Source organism: Schistocerca gregaria, chromosome 1, assembly GCF_023897955.1.
Source record: "Schistocerca gregaria isolate iqSchGreg1 chromosome 1, iqSchGreg1.2, whole genome shotgun sequence".
Lineage (NCBI taxonomy): Eukaryota > Metazoa > Arthropoda > Insecta > Orthoptera > Acrididae > Schistocerca > Schistocerca gregaria.
The window spans coordinates 839,086,515-839,105,833 of NC_064920.1; the positions used below are offsets into that span (position 1 = coordinate 839,086,515).

The 19,319-nt window shown below is 38.1% G+C and overlaps 1 protein-coding gene across 2 annotated transcripts in view; it reads left to right on the forward strand.

The window, feature by feature from the left end:
* LOC126272344 (mRNA export factor Gle1) overlaps positions 1-9,955 on the forward strand; it is a 121,598-nt gene extending 111,643 nt beyond the window's left edge. For both annotated transcript variants that reach the window (XM_049975144.1, XM_049975153.1), the window contains exon 12: positions 7,598-9,955. In XM_049975144.1, coding sequence (XP_049831101.1) covers positions 7,598-7,708 — 111 coding nt within the window. In that variant the 3' untranslated portion in view covers positions 7,709-9,955. The remainder of the gene's footprint in view (positions 1-7,597) is intronic.
* Positions 9,956-19,319: the final 9,364 nt, after the last annotated feature.

The following is a 19,319-nucleotide window of genomic DNA, read 5'->3' on the forward strand; positions in this document are numbered from 1 at the left end:
ATTGATATTAATAGCTCCCCACCTCATTAACATTTGTTTGCCAAGTTGTATCTTAGGAGTCCCTGGTTTGTCAGTTAGAGGTGGGACTCCGTCACCTCCAAAGGTCCGAGGCATTTTGCTCTGATTGTTGCCAGCATCATATTTAAAGTACCAGGGAAGCAGGTTGTTAGCCTTACTTGCCCCGAGTCCCATAGAGTTTTACCCCTAACGATTGAGGGACTAGCCGGCGGATTTGTAGTCTTTGCCACATGAGCACAAAGGTGACCACAACTCAGAATATGTCTGAGATGCCCAGCCTTATTCCAAAGTAACTGGTATCCTGACTGTCGGGACCACTTACTTGGCCACTCATACGTTGGCCGTGGTTCATGAACTAGGACATGACTACAGGAATCCACACCATGAACCTCAGATATCAAACAGTTTTTGTAAAATTTAGGCAGTTTTGTGCAATTGTAATTCTCTGCTGAACAGGTAAATTATTTCATTGCATAAATCTCCAAACCCACCCATACAAAACTTTAAATGCTGTTGGCAAAATGTTTCTTCTGCGTGCTATTCATTTCCAAATGGGTCCAAGACTGTTATTACTCTATGCTACTCAGTTGTTATATGGGGTTGCCAACATAATTTAGTGTCTGCATCATGTATCTAATGGCAGTGCCACAGTCTAGCGTAATTAGACTGTGGTAGTACCTTGTAATTGGAGTTGTATTGGCTGTTTCACCAGAATCTTGGGCCACAGAATGTGTCTAATGAAAACGATAATGAGAGTCATGGTATACGTGTGTGTGTGTGTGTGTGTGTGCGTGTGCGTGTGTGCGCGTGTGTGTGCACGTGTGCGTGTGCGTGCGTGTGTTTTTTTTCCACATGTTCTCTTAAATCAGTGGACTGATTTCAACCACACGATACACCTATACTTTACTTTCAGGTAACAATTGCTGTAGGGGTAAGAACCACCCAACTATCAAAGAGGTGGGGATGAAAAGAAAGCATAGCCCATGACACACAAATTCCCGGGCTTTATTCATACAGTATGTGAAGATGAGGACTCTAAGCAACTTGAATCAAACTATACACATAATTGCAAATCCTTACAAAAAAAATTTCACGCTGACAACCCCTACAGAATGATGAAAGGAAAAAGTTGTATTGCTTACTACTTTTCCGCTGTTCATGCAGCGAAAATACTGATTGAGGCATAATGCTATAATTTATTATTTCATTACTACTGACTGTATTCATGAGAAATTTTACAGGCAGTATGCACATATACCACTGAATGTAAGTGCAAAATTATATCATTGTACAACACACTGTTCAGGAGATACGATACTCTAAATAATACGGTGCATGTCGGGTAAATTTATTACTTCTTTGCTATTAATTCTATTCACAATAAATTACACAGACAGTCTACACATATGCTGCTGAATGTACCTTCATAATTTTATATCATTGTTTGACACAGATTTCAGAAGCTATGACATCATAAACATTAAGTGCAAGGCTAGATGCTATGTGGTATGGGGCTGTATACACAGCTATAAGAAAAATTCATGGCCAATGCCAGTGTCCTCTTCTAATGGGTTATAATGCGTGTGTGTGTGTGTGTGTGTGTGTGTGTGTGTGTGTGTGTGTGTGTGTGTTCATTGCAACTTTCTGCTACTGACTATGTTGCTAGTGACAACAGCAATAGTCATCGATAAATCTTCAGTTAAAATATCAATTTCTTCTTAATTTATATTTAATCTGACTCTTCTTCAACTTTCATCTTAATTTCCAACACAAATTATTTTGGGTCTTGTTTCCAGTGTACCAGAATGCAGTGTTCACACTTGTAACATATTTGTGTTCAGATTCAAATTTAGTCATTATCTTGAAGTCCTCAGTTGCTGCACCTATAATAATTTTGTTCTTGTGCCGTATTGGCACATCACTATTGACTTCCATCACTACTGCAGTTGTTCTTGAACAACCTTAGAATCTTCAAGCTATTTCAAATTTCTGTGAAGGACTACAACATATTTCTTCATTTAGCATATGCATATATAGCATCCTAATGCACATTCACTTATTGTATTTCGACATTTATCAAGAGGGAAACATCACTTGTGTGTACAGTTTGAGATTGTGCATTCAACTCATACCATTATCTGAATGGCATTTTTGACAGATCGTTAGACTTCTTCTGACCAACCACGATACTAGAGTGCCTTGGCACAGTGTCGGAGGCTCACACGCTATTCCAGACTGTGACGCTAATTCACAGAGGCTACATAAACCTCGCACAGGTACTGCAACTCATGGAGAAACTGTGATCACTGCCCCACCTCGCAGACACGTGGCATTTATTCGTAGTACAAAGTGCAAAACAAATGACAATAACCCACAAACAGCTTTCTGTTCATAACAACTAAATTATAGTATGGTTTTGATTATCACAACCTTCATTCAGTGGCTAGGTAGACGTAGAGCTACGCATCATTCTGCCAGAGTGATATGTTACATCACAACTGATAAGACAAATCATTATCACTACTGCCCACCACAAGATTAAATGCTGCTTCATTGTGTTGAAAGCATGAGAAATGGCAAGGAGCAGAAAAGAAAGAGAAATCATTTTAGTAATGACACAGGTTACAAATGGAGAAATCCACAGAGTGACTTTGATAGGAGGCATATTGATGGCTCAGTGCCTGAGAACAAGTATCCCAGGAACAGTGAAACTGGTCTACTGTTCATTAGCTACTGTATTGGCATCTATGGATAGTAGTAGAAGGATGGTAGGTGAAAAGGCATTGGATGTTCATGCCTCACCACAGAAAGTGAAGATTGGAGGCCTGCCTGCTCTGTGAAGCAGGATAGGCATTGATCTTTGGGAGATCTAAAGACAGAACTCAGTGGTGCAGGTGCAAGAGTTTCGGAGCACATCATTTGAGACACATTGTTGAGCATGGTGCTATGCAGCCTCCTCCTCCATGTCACAAGGTCAGATTCATCCATACTGTGGTTTATGGAGCATAGCAGTGAAATTGTATTGATGTTTCACCCACCAAATTCATGTTATCTGAATCTGGTGGAGCACACCTGGGACACTACATGGTGCCAGCACTGGAGTCACAAACCGTCAGCCCATAATTTATGGAATTTTGGGACCTTTGCGTAAACATCTAGTGCCAAATACCTCCAGAAAACTACCAGGATCTTGTTGAATCTATGATACTCAGAATTGCTGTTGTATTGTGTTTCAGTGCTGGACCAACACACTATAAAGCAGATGATGATAACATTTTGGTTCATCATTGTAAAATACTGGGAGAGAAAGATTAACTTGCAACTTGTACCGAAACAAACCTGCAGTTATAAAAGTCGAAGGAGTTGAGAAGGGAGTGAATTTTTCCTCGATGATATTTAATCTGTGCATTTAGAAAGGAATGAATGAAATCAAGGAAACATTTAGAAAAGGAATGAAAGTTCATGTATGTGAAAAAAAAACCTTCGAAATTTGCCACTGTCGTTGTGATTTTGTCAGGAATGGCAAAGCACTTGGAAGAGCTAATGTGATGACTTATCAACAAAAACAAAACAAGGATCATGGAATGTAGATGATGCTCATAGAATTAGATTGGGAGATGAGATACTGAAAGCAGTGAATGAGGTTTCTTATTTGCACAACAAAATAACTGATGATGGCCAAGTAGAGAAGGTATAAAATGAAGACTGGCAATAGACAATAGAAAGAAGAATGTTTCCGAAATAAAGACAGATTTTTTTAAATGTCAGATGTAAATTTAAGTGGTAAGAAATATTCCCTGAAGGTGGTGATAAACTGATCAGACAAGAAGAGAACAAAAGTTTTTTTAGATGTGGTGCTACAGGTGTAGTCTGACGGTTAGATGAAAGGTTGAATACCTAATGAAGAAATAGTGTATTTAATTAGGAGAAAAAGAAATCTGTGACACAAATTGACTAAAAGAAGGAATCGGTTGATAGGACACATCAGGTGGCATCGAGGAATAATTGGTTCGGTTATGGAGAGAAGTGTACGTACAAAGGCAGTTGTAAAGGAAGACTAAGACTCAAGTACAGTAAGAAGGAACAAATGGATGTAGTTTGGTATAGTTATGCATGGATGAAGAGGTTTGTACAGGGTAGACCACTGAGAAGAGCTGCATCAAACCTGTCTTCGGACAGAAAATGACAACAACAACAACAACAACAACAACAATAATAATAGTAATAATGATACCAATGCCTGACAACTCCAGCATTGCTTTGTTTCAGGACTGCACCAGTGTTGTGGTATGCTGCTCCCAGTTGAATTTATCACCAGATTGTAAAGTCAAGAATTTAAAAATAACGCTGTCAACCTGTTCCATTTGTTTGTGTTCATATTTTAGGCACTAGTTGAGAAACACGGTGTTGCCTGGTGTTTGTTTATAACAGCGCATGGGAATTTGTATGTGTCAGATTTATTTTTGAGCTAGAGAGGGTCTTTGTATACTATGTTTGAAATAGTATGAGTGAGGATATGAATGAAGAAGAGCTTCACCTGGGGGAGAACCACGTATAGCTGGTCATGTGAAAAGCAACTGACACTAAGATCCTTGCCCGCAACATGCAACATCTGGCCTTGTGGTTTGTTTATGGTCATGGCATAGCCTAAGCTCACCGGAAACTGAATACATTTTAAGGAAATGGCAAATAGCCAAAAATAAGCAAAATTTGGCGTTTAAATACCTGCTCATCTGTGCCATTTGTCATCAAAATTTCCATTTCTATGAAGTTACTTCAGAGAGAAGTAACTTTAAGCGTCTGTGAATGAAGTTTTCTGAGGGGTTAGATAATGTGTGATGCTCTCACTCAGAGTTGGGCCACACCTTGCTTTTGGAAGAAGCTTTCAAACAGCAAGGTAAAGTCTGATGTTCTCAAGCCACACCACTATCTTTGTTAGATTCTTGAGACCACATGGTCGGACACATGGTCCTTGTGTATTAAGAAAGACGTGATAATTTTCTAGGCATTTTTATTCGTGAACAAAATGAAATCAGAAAGTAGTGAGTAGGCTTCCAACTCTCAAAGAAAATTTAATATATTCATTTCTCCTGGTGAAAATACAAACAAAACCTTTCGAAAGATGAGAAAACAATGTCATTAAGTTTTTATTACACAAATCAAAGTCAGTAAATCCTTATATCCTGACCAAGTAAAATCAATGTTAGTTTCTGTGCGTATAGATATGATTGCAGTGCTTAATTCTGTCATTGACGTAAACTTTGGAAAATACAACTCTCACTGAAGTAAAAAAAAAGGGGGGGGGGTAAGGGGGGACACTGCCATATCTATTGCTTTTTAGTGATGATTAAACATCCAAAATACTGAGCTAGAAGAAACTTTAAACCATAGTATGCACTTTCCATGTTGTTTTGCAGTTTTACTATTAGCGTAGAAGAGATGCTGAAAGCAGGCTTCATATAATTTCTTTTTCCTAAGCTTAGTTACAAGGAACTTGCTAGTAATGAGTTTTTAATGTCCATGAAAATTTCATTTGCTGCATTTTCATAAACTGTGCTTCATTTGCTATTTATCGCAATGTTTGTGTCATCTGAAAACATCATCACTTGGCATTTCTAGAGTTCCCAGTTGGATGATAACTGATAGCTTAATAGATAACTCTTTTTTTAATGATGCCATTTGTTTCATGTCATAGAGGTAAGATTGTAACCACTTTATAGCATTTCCACTTACTTCATAATGTTTTATTTTAAATAAAATAATGCTGTGATTTACACAAATGCCTTTGGCAGATCAAAGAGGACACTGCCAGCGATCACCAAATTTTTTTATTCAGTGTCCTGCTGTGCACAGTGTATTAAAGCATGAGACTTGTGTAGCTACTCTGCATGAAGAATGGCTGAAATAAACTTCCTGGCAGATTAAAATGGTGTGATAACTCAAACTTGGGGTTTTGTCTTTTGCTAGAGAGTGCTGTATCAACTAAGCTATCTAAGCATGACTCACAACTCATCTTTACAGCTTTACTTCTGCCTTTTAAACTTGTGGACCTAGCTCTCCTGGAAGAAAGGATATTGTGGAGATCTGGCTTAAGCACAGCCGGGTGGATGTTTCCAGAATGAATTTTCACTCTACAGGAGAATGTGCACTGATGTTCTATCTTCCAGGAACGCTAGTCCCACAAGTTTCACAGGAGAATTTCTCCTGAAGTACAGAAGGTAGGAGATGAGGTACTGCCTGAAGTAAAGCCGTGATGATAAATCACGAGTCACGCTTAGGTAGCTCAGCTGTTAGAGCACTTGCCTGTGAAAGACAAAGATCCCGAGTTCTAGTCTCGATGAGGCACACAGCTTTAATCTGCCAAGAAGTTTCATATCAGTGCACACATTGTTGCAGAGTGAAGATTCATTCTGTAAACAGCCCCGGCTGTGGCTAAGCTGTCTCCTCCTATTATTTCTTCTAAGAGTTCTAGTCATGCAGAGTTTTCATTAGAACATCTATGAAGTGTGGAAGGTAGGAGATGAGATACCAGCTGAGGTGATGCTGTGAGGACTAGTCGTAAGTCATCTTTGGGTAACGTAGTTGGTAGGCCACTTGTTCACAAAAGGCTAAGACTCTGAGTTCGAGTCTCAGTTCAGCACACAGTTTCGATTTCCAGGAAGTTTTATGTCAGCATGTACTTCGCTGCAAAGTGAACATTTATTATGACAGAAATATTGTTTAAAGTGTTGCCAACGGCAAAAATCACAGGGACCTTGATCGGGTGACCTTTAAGGTTAGTAGATTTTACTGCTTGTGTTGTTCAGTATAATGTCAGATACTTCATGAATCTGTACAAGGATGTTTGTGCAATGTGTCCTTTTGCCCCAGATTTGTTAATCTTCTGTCAGTTATTCACAAATGTGTAGAAAAAGAGTCTGGACAAATTGGGCCTGCTTTGTTTTGCTCACTCAATATGTAATATAAGAGCTGTTAACATAAACAGTCGACATGAAATAGAAGTTTGCTTGGTTGTGTAATTAGTGTTATAAGATGAGTACTACAGGTTTCTTGTGCTTGTGGAATGTAGAAACTTTTATTTTACCAAAATCTGTAGCTGTTAATCACAGGCATTTGAAATGCACTCAAAAGAATTAGAATATCAGTTTGTGAATTCATATTAGGTTTTTTTGCAGTTCATTGCTCAATTTTATTAAAAACAGGCACATGGTTACATTATTGTATTATTAATCTTTCGGGCTTTTCTTGTGTGCTTTATTAACCATTGTTATTGCCTGACACGGTGTAGTAGTGTATTCATCAAAATATTATTGTGTACAATCAGATTTGTCTATGAGCAATTATATGGTTGTCATTATCTTGTTCTGACAATTGTGGAACTGTAAGCTAACCTTAAAAAGATTATTAACAGAACCTTAGTAAATGTCCTTTTACAGATGGTTGCCACATTAAGAAAAAAAAAACACATATTTTAATATCAAAGTCTCGAGTGCACATTAATAGTTGCAATAATTTGTAGAATTTGGTCTTCACATTGAAGCTGCAAGAACTTAAAAGTTTTCTTGTGTTCTGTTTTTAGTTGTCAAGTTCTGGAGGACCTGTAGCCCGTTTGGAGTCATTCTTGCAGAAAATCCTCAAAGAAAACCGCATTCCACCTCCTGTGGGCCAGCTGCCACAAAACTTTTGGTAGATTTATGTCCAGAAGACAATTATACTTACTTTTTCCATGAGTTTTCACTTTTTGCGATCTCATAATCATAAATTTCATACTTTGGTCATGATGAGACTGGTGATTGAGTGAAAGCATGTTGAGCAAGATCATTTTTACTGTGTACGCTACAGGCACATTTATTTTGTAATTCTGAATTGTACTTAAACCTGTGCTACAGACTGGCAATTGGAACAAATGTAAACACAATCTGTAGTATTAATTTGAACTTGTTTCATCAGTGATGGTATGATCTGATGTATTATGTAAATGAATGTTTTCTTTCTTGTATGTTGAGCATTCACAAATATTTTCCGGGAGTATTTGATGACCACGTGTGATTTTGTACTGTTGATAAACATTTAACTTGAAAGGTACATGCTATTTTGATGTTTCATTCTGTGTATCAGTGTGACTTTCTTTTTAATTGTTAGTTGACTTTTGCCATTTATTTTGTGTTATTGTACAATATGTAATGAAATTAATGTACTTTCAGAGTGTGGATTGTGTGTGTGAGATGCAAGGGAATTTTTTACTATTTAGTGTCCGAAATTAACTTTGTATAACTTTACAAATGTTGTTTATTGCATTTAATTTAAGCCACAAGCCTTCTATCATCAAGCAATATACTTATACTGAATCAAACAAAATCTGATATTGCACTTTGAAAAAATCTGATATTGAACTTTGAACTTGTCTAGTAATCCTAGTAATTTTCTGCAGGCTGCACGGAAATATTGGATTCAACACTCCTGTCATTTTGCTGTATGAAACAGGAGCTTATTAATTTTTGCAGTCTAATCGTGCAGTGTTAAGCCACGTGGGATTTCAGAATTTTCTTTTATTAGTATTTCTCTATGTAGGTATTATTTTCTTGAGAAATTAATTTAATTATTTATGGTAATATAACACTATTCGAAGTTTATTTTGATTTGAAAAATATTAACATTGAACACAAAGATCTGGTTTTACAGTCCCAAATTAATTCCACATCATCTACATCTGGAGATACTGAAAAATCATGTTGTTTTTCATGTTTATGATGTGGTTGCCTTTTTTGCTGTGATTGTGTTCTCTCCTTCTGCCACAGAATTCCTGAAAAATTAGAATTTAGAGCTTGTGCTAGAGCATCAGTTCAATTTCCTGTCAGGAAAACTTTCAATAGAATTATTTATCGTATTTGACTTTAAAAACTGTGCTGTAGAAGGTGGCTGTATCTGCTAGGTGAGCACTTAAAAATGGATCCTTTCATAAAAAGAAATGAACAGCAATCACAAAAAATCAGAGAAATAAAAGGCAGTCAAAATTTTACAGTTTTTGACTGTGTGCTGCTTCATTGAGTTTCTTCTGCAGCTTGTCGTGCAGAAGTTATGTGCGGTGAGGTATGTACAATGAAACATACTAAGTCATATAGCTCAACTTTGGAGTGACAATATTGACTTGTTTTTAAATTATTAATTAAAATTCTTACTTGAATATTAATTATCATCTCTTATAGGTAGAACTTTCCTATTTGGGATTTAACGCATACTGTAGCATGCTATTATATCCTCACGTTTTTGATTACATTATCAAATACATACAAATGTTGTTGTAACGCATATTTGAGTTATTTGTGATTTGTGAGCTATAACTTTGTAGTGCAATGTGTACAGTACTACAGCATTAATGATGAAATCTGCTGTAGAAACTAATAAAGAGTCAATAGCACACTGATTACATTGTTCCTGAGACTATTCTCTGTGGCGAGAGGGTGAATGATAACTAAAAGCAATACAGTTCTGTTGATTTATATTTAAAGTTCTCATACAAGAAAGAATTGGGTTGCTCTTCAGTTTTGTTGTTAACGAGATGGCAAACAATGTACACAAGACTGAAATTTATTGTACATCTTTATATTATTAGCAGTTTATATTATCATCAGTGTCAATTAAATAAAAAAATACTGCTGTGAAATGAAGAGTACGTAGTGTAGAATATTTAATTTACTTAATCATTGAAATGTCACCTTTTATCTAGAGTACATACAGCAATTTGTTGTATTTCGCCTTAGATACTTCTGAGGTTTGTTATGATGATATTTCAGTTGATGAAATGCCCTAAGAAATGTTCACTGTATTTGTGTAACTGTTTGTACAGCCTGTGTGCATTGTAAATAATGGTTTTAAATGTAAATAATATTGGGTAGATGATTTGTACAGTTCTAATAAAGCATTTAATGATGAATAACTTATCATCCTAATTGAATCTGTCGTTTTAACAACTGTTCGTTACTTCCATAGTATGTGACTCCCAATTGGCCTATTGCCATGCAGCAGTGCAGCACATCTATGTAAGTACCATTTTTATTGGCTAGTCTATTATGAATTTTGTTAATATGGATTTACACAAAAAATTAAGATATAATTAAATGATTGAAACATGACAACATTAGAAAACAATGCATAGAGTAATTGTATGATACAAAATACTTACACATCATGTACACAGTATATCTAGATAGATGGATCACATATAGTAAATAGATTGAACCTAACATTTAATAGAAGTCCTCTCAAACAAGGCCTCAGGAGTAGACAACATTCCATCAGAACTACCGACAGCCTTCGGAGAGCCAGTCCTGACAAAACTATACGATCTGGTGAGCAAAATGTATGAGACAGGCGAAATTCCCTCAGACCTCAAGAAGAATATAATTATTCCAATCCCAAAGAAAGCAGGTGTTGACAGATGTGAAAATTACTGGACTATCAGTTTAATAAGTCACGGCTGCAAAATACTAACGCGAATTCTGTACAGACGAATGGAAAAACTGGTAGAAGCCGACCTCGGGGAAGATCAGTTTGGATTCTGTAGAAATATGGGAACACGTGAGGCAATACTGACCCTACAACTTATCTTAGATGCTAGATTAAGAAAAGGCAAACCTACATTTCTAGCATTTGTAGACTTGGAGAAAGCTTTTGACAATGTTAGCTGGAATACTCTTTCAAATTCTGAAGGTGGCAGGAGTAAAATACAGGGAGTGAAAGGCTATTTACAATTTGTACAGAAACCAGATGGCAGTCACTAGTGTCGAGGGGCATGAATGGGAAGCAGTGGTTGGGAGCCTCTCCCCGATGTTATTGAATCATCATATTGAGCAAGCAGTAAAGGAAACAAAAGAAAAATTTGGAGTAGGTATTAAAATCCATGGAATAGAAATAAAAACTTTGAGGTTTGCCGATGACATTGTAATTCTGTAAGAGACAGCAACTGACTTGAAAGAGCAGTTGAACGGAATGGACAGTGCCTGGAAGGGAGGATATAAGATGAACATCAACAAAAGCAAAACGAGGATAATGGAATGTAGTCGAATTAAGTTGGGCGATGCTGAGGGAATTGGATTAGGAAATGATACACTAAAAGTAGTAAATGAGTTTTGCTACTTGGGGAGCAAAGTAACTGATGATGGTCGAAGTAGAGAGGATATAAAATGTAGACTGGCAACGGCAAGGAAAGCGTTTCTGAAGAAGAGAAATTTGTTAACATCGAGTATAGATTTAAATGTCAGGAAGTCGTTTCTTAAAGTATTTGTATGGAGTGTAGCCATGTACGGAAGTGAAACATGGATGATAAATAGTTTTGACAAGAAGAGAATAGAAGATTTTGGAATGTGGTGCTACAGAAGAATGCTGAAGATTAGATGGGTAGATCACATAACTAATGAGGAAGTATTGAATAGGATTGGGGAGAAGAGGAGTTTGTGGCACAATTTGACAAGAAGAAGGGACCGGTTGGTAGGACATGTTCGGAGGCATCAAGGGATCACCAATTTAGTATTGGAGGGCAGCGTGCAGGGTAAAAATCGTAGAGGGAGACCAAGAGATGAATACATTAAACAGATTCAGAAGGATGTAGGCTGCAGTACGTATTGCGAGATGAAGCAGCTTGCACAGGATAGAGTAGTGTGGAGAGCTGCATCAAACCAGTCTCAGGACTGAAGACCACAACAACAATCAGAGAGGTCCCTGTACTCCTCTTGACTTTGTATGATTGGAGAAATAAATCGTTGTCTTATTGGTATCCTAGTTTCAAGTTGAGCACAGGCATTTTTATCAGTGTCGTATTAAGTTGTGAAGTGATGGCTGATGTGAGCAGACACAGTTATAGTGTTGAGGAGTGAGTAGTGGCATGTATGTGGATGTAAGAAAACACTGGAGAAAATGTGCCTCTGTTGCTCAACTGAATCTCTCCTGTGAAATCTATTTTCAAATTGAGCAACTGAACTTAAGTGCCATGGTTAACAATAAAATTCCACATTAAAAAAGATCTGACAATGAAAAAAGGTAGACCATTGTTTATGAATGAATTATTTTAAAATGATATGGAGCAGTGAGTTACAGCCTGCTGTGCTTTCTATCATTTTGCAAATGTCATGTCTTGTTTAAGAGAATAATTTCCTGACGAATTTCTGATATATCACAGGCCACACACGGGGAAATATTGTTTTCTGGTCCAAAGGAAATCGCCATTATGCAAAAGTGTTTCCACCAATACTGAAATAGCCATAGTGAAGCTTGATCCATATCACTCCAGGCAACTCAATATGGATAATATTAAGTCCCATGTTGCTCAACATCAGTAAAAGACTAATGAAGGCATGCACAAAAATGTTGTCTTTTGAAGAACAACTTCCGAGATGTTCCCCAAGACATTGACGAGGACATGGAGATAGATCTCTCTGTAAGGCATGGTAATGCTCGAACAGATCCTCTGGGTACATAGCTTTTATATGCAGGTGCTCCAATATACATTATCATATTTTCATCTACGTATGTATGGACTTTTGGACGCACTTCAGGTGATTCACATCGTCTTTATTGCATACACCACACAATGAAAATTTCTCCATTCCTGTTCAGAACAGGTTGGTAGGAAATTCCCCATAATTTAAGCATATGCCTTTTTTTGGTTTGCAGCCAGCCATAATGCAGTCCTTGTGAGATGCTATCCTATAGTATCTGCCAATTCTTTCTTGCTTTTTCATTGAATAACAGTATTTTCTGGTAAGGAAGCCTATCATTTAATGTTATGCTTAAGTCCATTTCTCATTTGTTTAAGCTGTCCACTATGTCATTTATGAAAGATGAAAGACACTATTGCACCCTGGTATCTGGAGGGAGGGGAGGGGGGGGGGGGGGGGGAATCATCACTGTTCTTAATTTCCTGTTCATAATTCATAGTGACTTTGTTAATAATGTCTATAACTATAGGTGACACTTTTTTATTCAGTTTTTGGTTTTTTGAAACTCATGGGTGAAATTAAGGAATCAATTAATATCACCATACTGCTCCGTGAGTAAGATCTTCCATTTATTATTGCTTTCCTACTTGTGATAGCTTCTGTATACTAGGTTGTTGCCTGCCTGCTTGGTTGGAGAGTATAGTGCTATCAACAGGTTTTGATCTATCTATATAGATCTGTGTCAAACCCAGGTAGATTATACTGAGTTAAACATTGTTTGCAGCCTTCAAATTTGAACAGGCTTGTCATATGATTTTCTTAAAAAGAAATATGTTTTATATTGCTGTGTTTTATTTTCGTACAAGGTCCACCATGTAAGCAAATTCATAATCTTTGGCTTTCTTCCATTTCCACTGAAGTTGTTAATGTCTGATGGATACCTTCTTATCTCTTGATTAAGGGGTATCTTGTCTGTGGGGTTTTTCTCAGTATGAATCTATTCACATTTCTCTTTTCCTTGTTTTTTTGGTGGTTCTACTGTGTCAACAAGGATATCATTCACAGGTGTGGATTGCATGGATCCTCATAATTAAACCAAATGGGTGACCACTTAGCTCGTGATGTGTGAGCAGTGTATTATGAGTTAGATTTAACCAAAATTATTTTGAGTTAGTAACCTCTGACACAATTACAGTTTGGAGGAGAGAAAAGTGTGTTCTTTTAATTGAAGTTTCAACAGTGCAGAAGTTTCCTGCATTTGGTAACATCATAAGAAAATAAGTTTTCACAAATATTCAATATATCATCTTAAGGATTTGTTGCTGCAAATACAACTAAAATGAAAATATAGTACACAGTTCTTCCAGGATACATTGAATCCTTACTTTCAAGTCATGGAATTTAGTATTTAACTTTTGAAATCTTAAAATTACAAATTAATTTTGTAGTAGATTTAACTGATACACACGCAGTTTTCACAGTGTCACAATAATTACTCAAGTCAACGTAACTATGATTTTAATTCTGATCTTGTGTAGTAATACTAGCAAGGGAAGGTGTGACATGTGGGTCATTGCTTTTGATCAAGTTTTGCAAGGGCATTCATATTGAAAACAAAGAAAGATTTTTTTGGTCTTTTTGTTAGACACTCCCTAGCTGCATTAAAAAAAAAAAAAAAAAGAAAGAAAAAGAAAAAACAACCTGATGTCAAAGTTGATGACAGAAAATCATATTTTCAATGTTACACATCATAAGATCATTTAAAAACACATATTTTATTAATATAATATGGGGTCCAAAGTTAATAATGCTCAACTTATTAATGTTTTTGTATTTTCAAGCTATAGCTTGGCCACCCATCAGTCTATGCATGTAGCAAAGCAAGGTCAGCAGTTGAGGCATTAGACTGCCAAATCACTGATCTGTGTTTGATTCTTGGTCATGGCTTTTGTTTCATCCAATATTTTTTTGTGTACATGATAATATTTTGATAATTGCAGTACTTTTCTTCGCCTGTTTTTTTGAAGTAGGACTTCTGGAGGTATGATTAATAATCAAATAAGTATATGTAATGTATTTACAGTTATTTTCATGGTGATATGTAGTACAAAAATACACCTGAAATATATTATTGCATACTCCTAACTGATTGTCTATTTGTGAGTATTCTGGCCACAAGTAGAGTGAAACTTATCACAGACACAGGCAAAACATAAATATTTCTTGCACATGTGCAACACAGGATAAAATCTTGCCACAGTGATATACTTTCTGGTACACTGCTCATGGGAAACATAAATGATTCACTTTGCTAAATACAGTTCTATCAGATATCAAAACACACACACACACGACCAGTCTCCAGCCTCAGAGGCTGGACAGTGAGCAACTGTGCATGATGGGAGAAGCAATCTGGGCTGCGGCATTGGTGGGATAGGGAGGGGAGGGGGAGGGATAGCAGGGTAGGGATGGGGGATGATAAATTACTGCCTCTGGGAGCATACAGGGATGTGGTGGGGCAGCTAGGAGCAGTTGGGTGCTTAGACAGTAGGAGGAGGGGCTTGGGAAAGGAGAGAAGCAGAAGAGGGGAAACAAGACCGTTGGTGCATTGATGGAATAGAAGGCTGTGTAGTGCTGGAGTTGGAACGAGGAAGGTGCAGCTGGGTGAAGAACAGGGAATAACAAAGGCTGATGCCAGTGGGTTGCAGGAGCATAGGATATATTGCAAGAAGAGTTCCCACTTCTGCGACTGGGTGGTCCACCAGTTAGTCAGTGGCCATTCATGCGGACAGACAGCTTGTTAGTTGCCATGCCCACGTAAAATGCAGCACAGCAGTTAGCATTAGTTTGTAAATGTACTAACCACCAACACCTACATTCTGCCAGCTGCCACCCATTCCATACCAGGAAGTCCCTTCCACACTGTCTAGCCACTGATGACTGTTGCATCTACATCTATCCTCTGAAAACCACCATGAAATGCATGGCATAGTGTACGTTCCACTGTACCAGTTATTAGGGTTTCTTCCTGTTCTATATGCATATGGAGTGTGGGAAGAATGAGTTTTTTGAATGCCTCTGTACCTGCAGTAATTTTTCTTATCTTATCCTCGTGGATCCTACGTGAGAGATATGTAGAGGGTTGTAGTATATTCCTAGAGCAGTCATTTAAAGCCGGTTCTTGAAACTTCTTTAATAGACTTTCTCGGGTTAGTTTATAACTGTCTTTAAGGGTTTTCCAGTCCAGTTTCTTCAGTACCTTTGTGACACTCTCCCACAGATCAAACCAACCTCTGACCATTCATGCTGCCTTTCTCTGTATATGTTCGGTATTCCCTGTTAGTCTCATTGGTCCCCCAAATTTGAGCAATATTCCATAACCCATCACATCATCATTTCATGTTCCTATAGAGTATAACACCCAGGTATTTACATGGGCTGGCCGATTGCAGTAGTGACTCATAGTCATAGGATACTAGGTTTTTGCACTTTGTGATGTGCACAATTTTACATTTCCGAACACTTAAAGCAAGTTGCCAATCTTTGCAACAATTTGAAATTCTATCAAGCTCTCACTGAATATTAATGTAGCTTCTTTCAGACGGTACTTCATCACAGACAACTGCATCTGCAAAAAGTCTGAGGTTACTATTAATATTGTCTGCTAGGTCATTGATGTAAGATGTGAGCAGTAAGGGTCCCAATACACTTCCATGGGACACATCTGAAGTTACTTCTACATCTAATGGTGACTCTCCATCCAAGATAATTTGCTTCTTTCTCCATGCCAAGAAGTTTTCAATCCAGTCACAAATTTCACTTGGTATGCCGTATGATTATATTTTTGACAATAAGAGTAGGTTTTGTACTGAGCCAAAGGTTTTTCAGAAATCAACTAATACTGCATCTATTTGACTGCCTTGATCCAAAGCTTTTAGTATGTCATGTAAGAAATATGTGAGTAGGGTTTCACATGACCATGCTGGTTATAAATGAGGGAGTGCTTCTGTTCAAGATTCCTCATGTTTGAGCTCAGAATATGTTCTAAGATTCTACAACATATCGATGTCTAGGGTGTTAGACGGTAGTTGTGGATCTCTTCTAGTACCTTTTTTGTAATCAGGTGTGACCTCTGCTTCTTTTCCAACAACTGGGCATGACTTTTTGTTCGAGGGATCTATGATAGATTATAATTAGAAGAGGGGCTAACTCAGCTGTGAATTCAGTAGAGAATCTGTTAGGGATTCCATAAGACCCTGGAACTTTGATCAGTTTTAAAGAATCGGCTGTTCTCAACACCCCTGACTGTAACACCAATTTCAGTGGTACAAGGATTAAATTGGGGCAATTCTCCAGGCTTTCCATTTGTAAAGGAACATTTGAAAATGGAGTTAAGCATTTCAGCTTTTGCTGTGCTACCCTCAATTTCAGTTCCTGTCTCATTCACTAGGCACTGGACAGTAACATGGTAGGGGACTGATGACCTCAGATGTTAAGTCCCATAGTGCTCAGAGCCATTTTAACCATTTGAACACTAACTTTGGTGCCCCTAACATCCTTTACAAACTACCAGAATTTCTTTGGTTTTAGTGAAATATCATTTGACAATATTCAGCTACTTTAGTCACTGAAGGCATCATGCATTGCTCTCTTGACAACCAAACAAGTTTCATTTGGCATCTCTCTATCTGTAGCCCCACACTTTGTTTTACACCTATTATGCAGTAATCTCTATGTCTACAGAAGTTTCTTTACAGTGTATATCATGGAGGGCCCTCCCATTATGAAATGTTCTACTGGGTATATATACACTATGTGATCAGAAGTATTCGGACACCCTCAAAAATGTATGTTTTCCATATTAGGTGCATTTTGCTGCCATGTACTCCATATCAGTGACCTCAGTAGTCTTCTTTAGACATCGTGAGAGAGCGGAATGGGGCGCTCTGCGGAACTCACGGACTTCGAATGTGGTCAGGTGATTGGGTGTCACTTGTGTCATATATCTGCATGCAAGATTGCCACACACTAAACATCCCTAGGTCCACTGTTTCTGATGTGATAGTGAAGTGGAAATGTGAAGGGACACCTACAGTACAAAAGCGACTGACAGAGACTGCCGACAGTTGAATAGGATTGAAATGTGTAATAGGCAGACATCTATCCAGACCATCACACAGGAATTCCAAACTGCATCAGGACCCACTGCAAGTACTATGATAGTTAGGCGGGAGGTGAGAAAATGTGGATTTTATGGTCGAGCGGCTGCTCATAAGCCACACATCATGCTGGTAAATGCCAGACAATGTCTTGTATGTAAGGGCTGTAAACACTGGATGACTGAACAGTGGAAAAACATTGTGTGGAGTGACAAATCACGGTACACAATGTGGCGATCCGATGGCAGGGTGTGGGTATGGGGAATGCCTGGTGAACGTCATCTTCCAGTTTGTGTATTGCCAACAGTAAAATTCGGAGGCGGTGGTGCTATGGTGTGGTCATGTTTTTCACGGAGGGGACTTGCACTCCTTGTTGTTTTGCATGGCACAATCACAGCACAGGCCGATACTGATGTTTTGAGAACCTTCTTGCTTCCCATTGTTGGAGAGCAAATCAGGAAAGGCAACTGCATCAGAATGGTTACACGACAATAACATCCCTGTAATGGACGGGCCTGCACACAGTCCTTACCTGAATCCTATAGGACACCTTTGGGATTTTTTGCATGGCCGACTTCGTGACAGGCCTGACCATCTGACATTGATATCTCTCCTTAGTGCAGCACTCTGTGAAGTACGCTCTACCATTCCCCAAGAAACCTTCCAGCACCTAACTGAACATATGCCTGCGAGAGTGGAAGCTGTCACTAAGGCTAAGGGTGGGTCAACACTGTACTGAACTCCAGAATTACTGATGGAGGGTGCCATAAACTTGTACGTCGTTTTCAATCAGGTGTCTGGATAGTTTGAACTCATAGTGTATACATCTTTCTGCTTTGTTAGTTGTCCTTTGTACTTTGGTAATAATTGTTGCCACAACCACTTCATGGTCACTGATACCAGTTTTGATGCAGATATTCTCAAAGAGGTCATGTCTATTTGTCCTAGGGAGTTTTTAGAGAAGGCATTTAGAAATGTTTCACAGGAAGTCTTATGCCCACCACTAACAAAACTGTAATTTTCCCAGTAAACTGTTTGACGATAAAGTCTCCGAAGATGGTTACAGTATGATTGGGGAACTTAGGTACGACTGAGCTGAGGTTCTCTCTAAAGTTTTTGGTTACATTATGAGATGAGTCTTGGAGGCAACAGAAGCATCCAATTACCATTTTATGCCCATCCCTGATACTGAGTCTTGCCCAAACAGTCTCACACGCAGCTTCAATTTTTATCGCAACATATAGAGGTCCTTGTCTACTGCAATGAATGCACCACCTGCATTTCCCATATGCCTATCCTTTCGATATATTCTCAAATTTTCCTCTAAAATCTCACTGCTATTGACTTAAGATTTCATCCAAGTTGCTGTAATTAGTATAATGTGAGCTTCTCTGCTTCTCAGGAGCACTTCAAATTCTGGCACTTTGTTACAAATGCTTTGGCAATTAACCATTAGGATTCTAATACTCTCACCTGTGGAGGTATTTTTCTTTTTCAATCTTGCACTGATGGTTCTGTATTTCCTACAGCTATCATTATCTGGATTGGATGGAGAGTCGCCTAATCTAAAACACTCTTGTGTGCACTGTACACAGGGTCAATTACCTGAGTAGCACCCTCTAATATGTAGTTCACACCAGACTGATTTAGGGAGATCCTACAGTTCTCAACCGTATGGTGCATGTCCAGGAAGGCACAGCCTATCTTG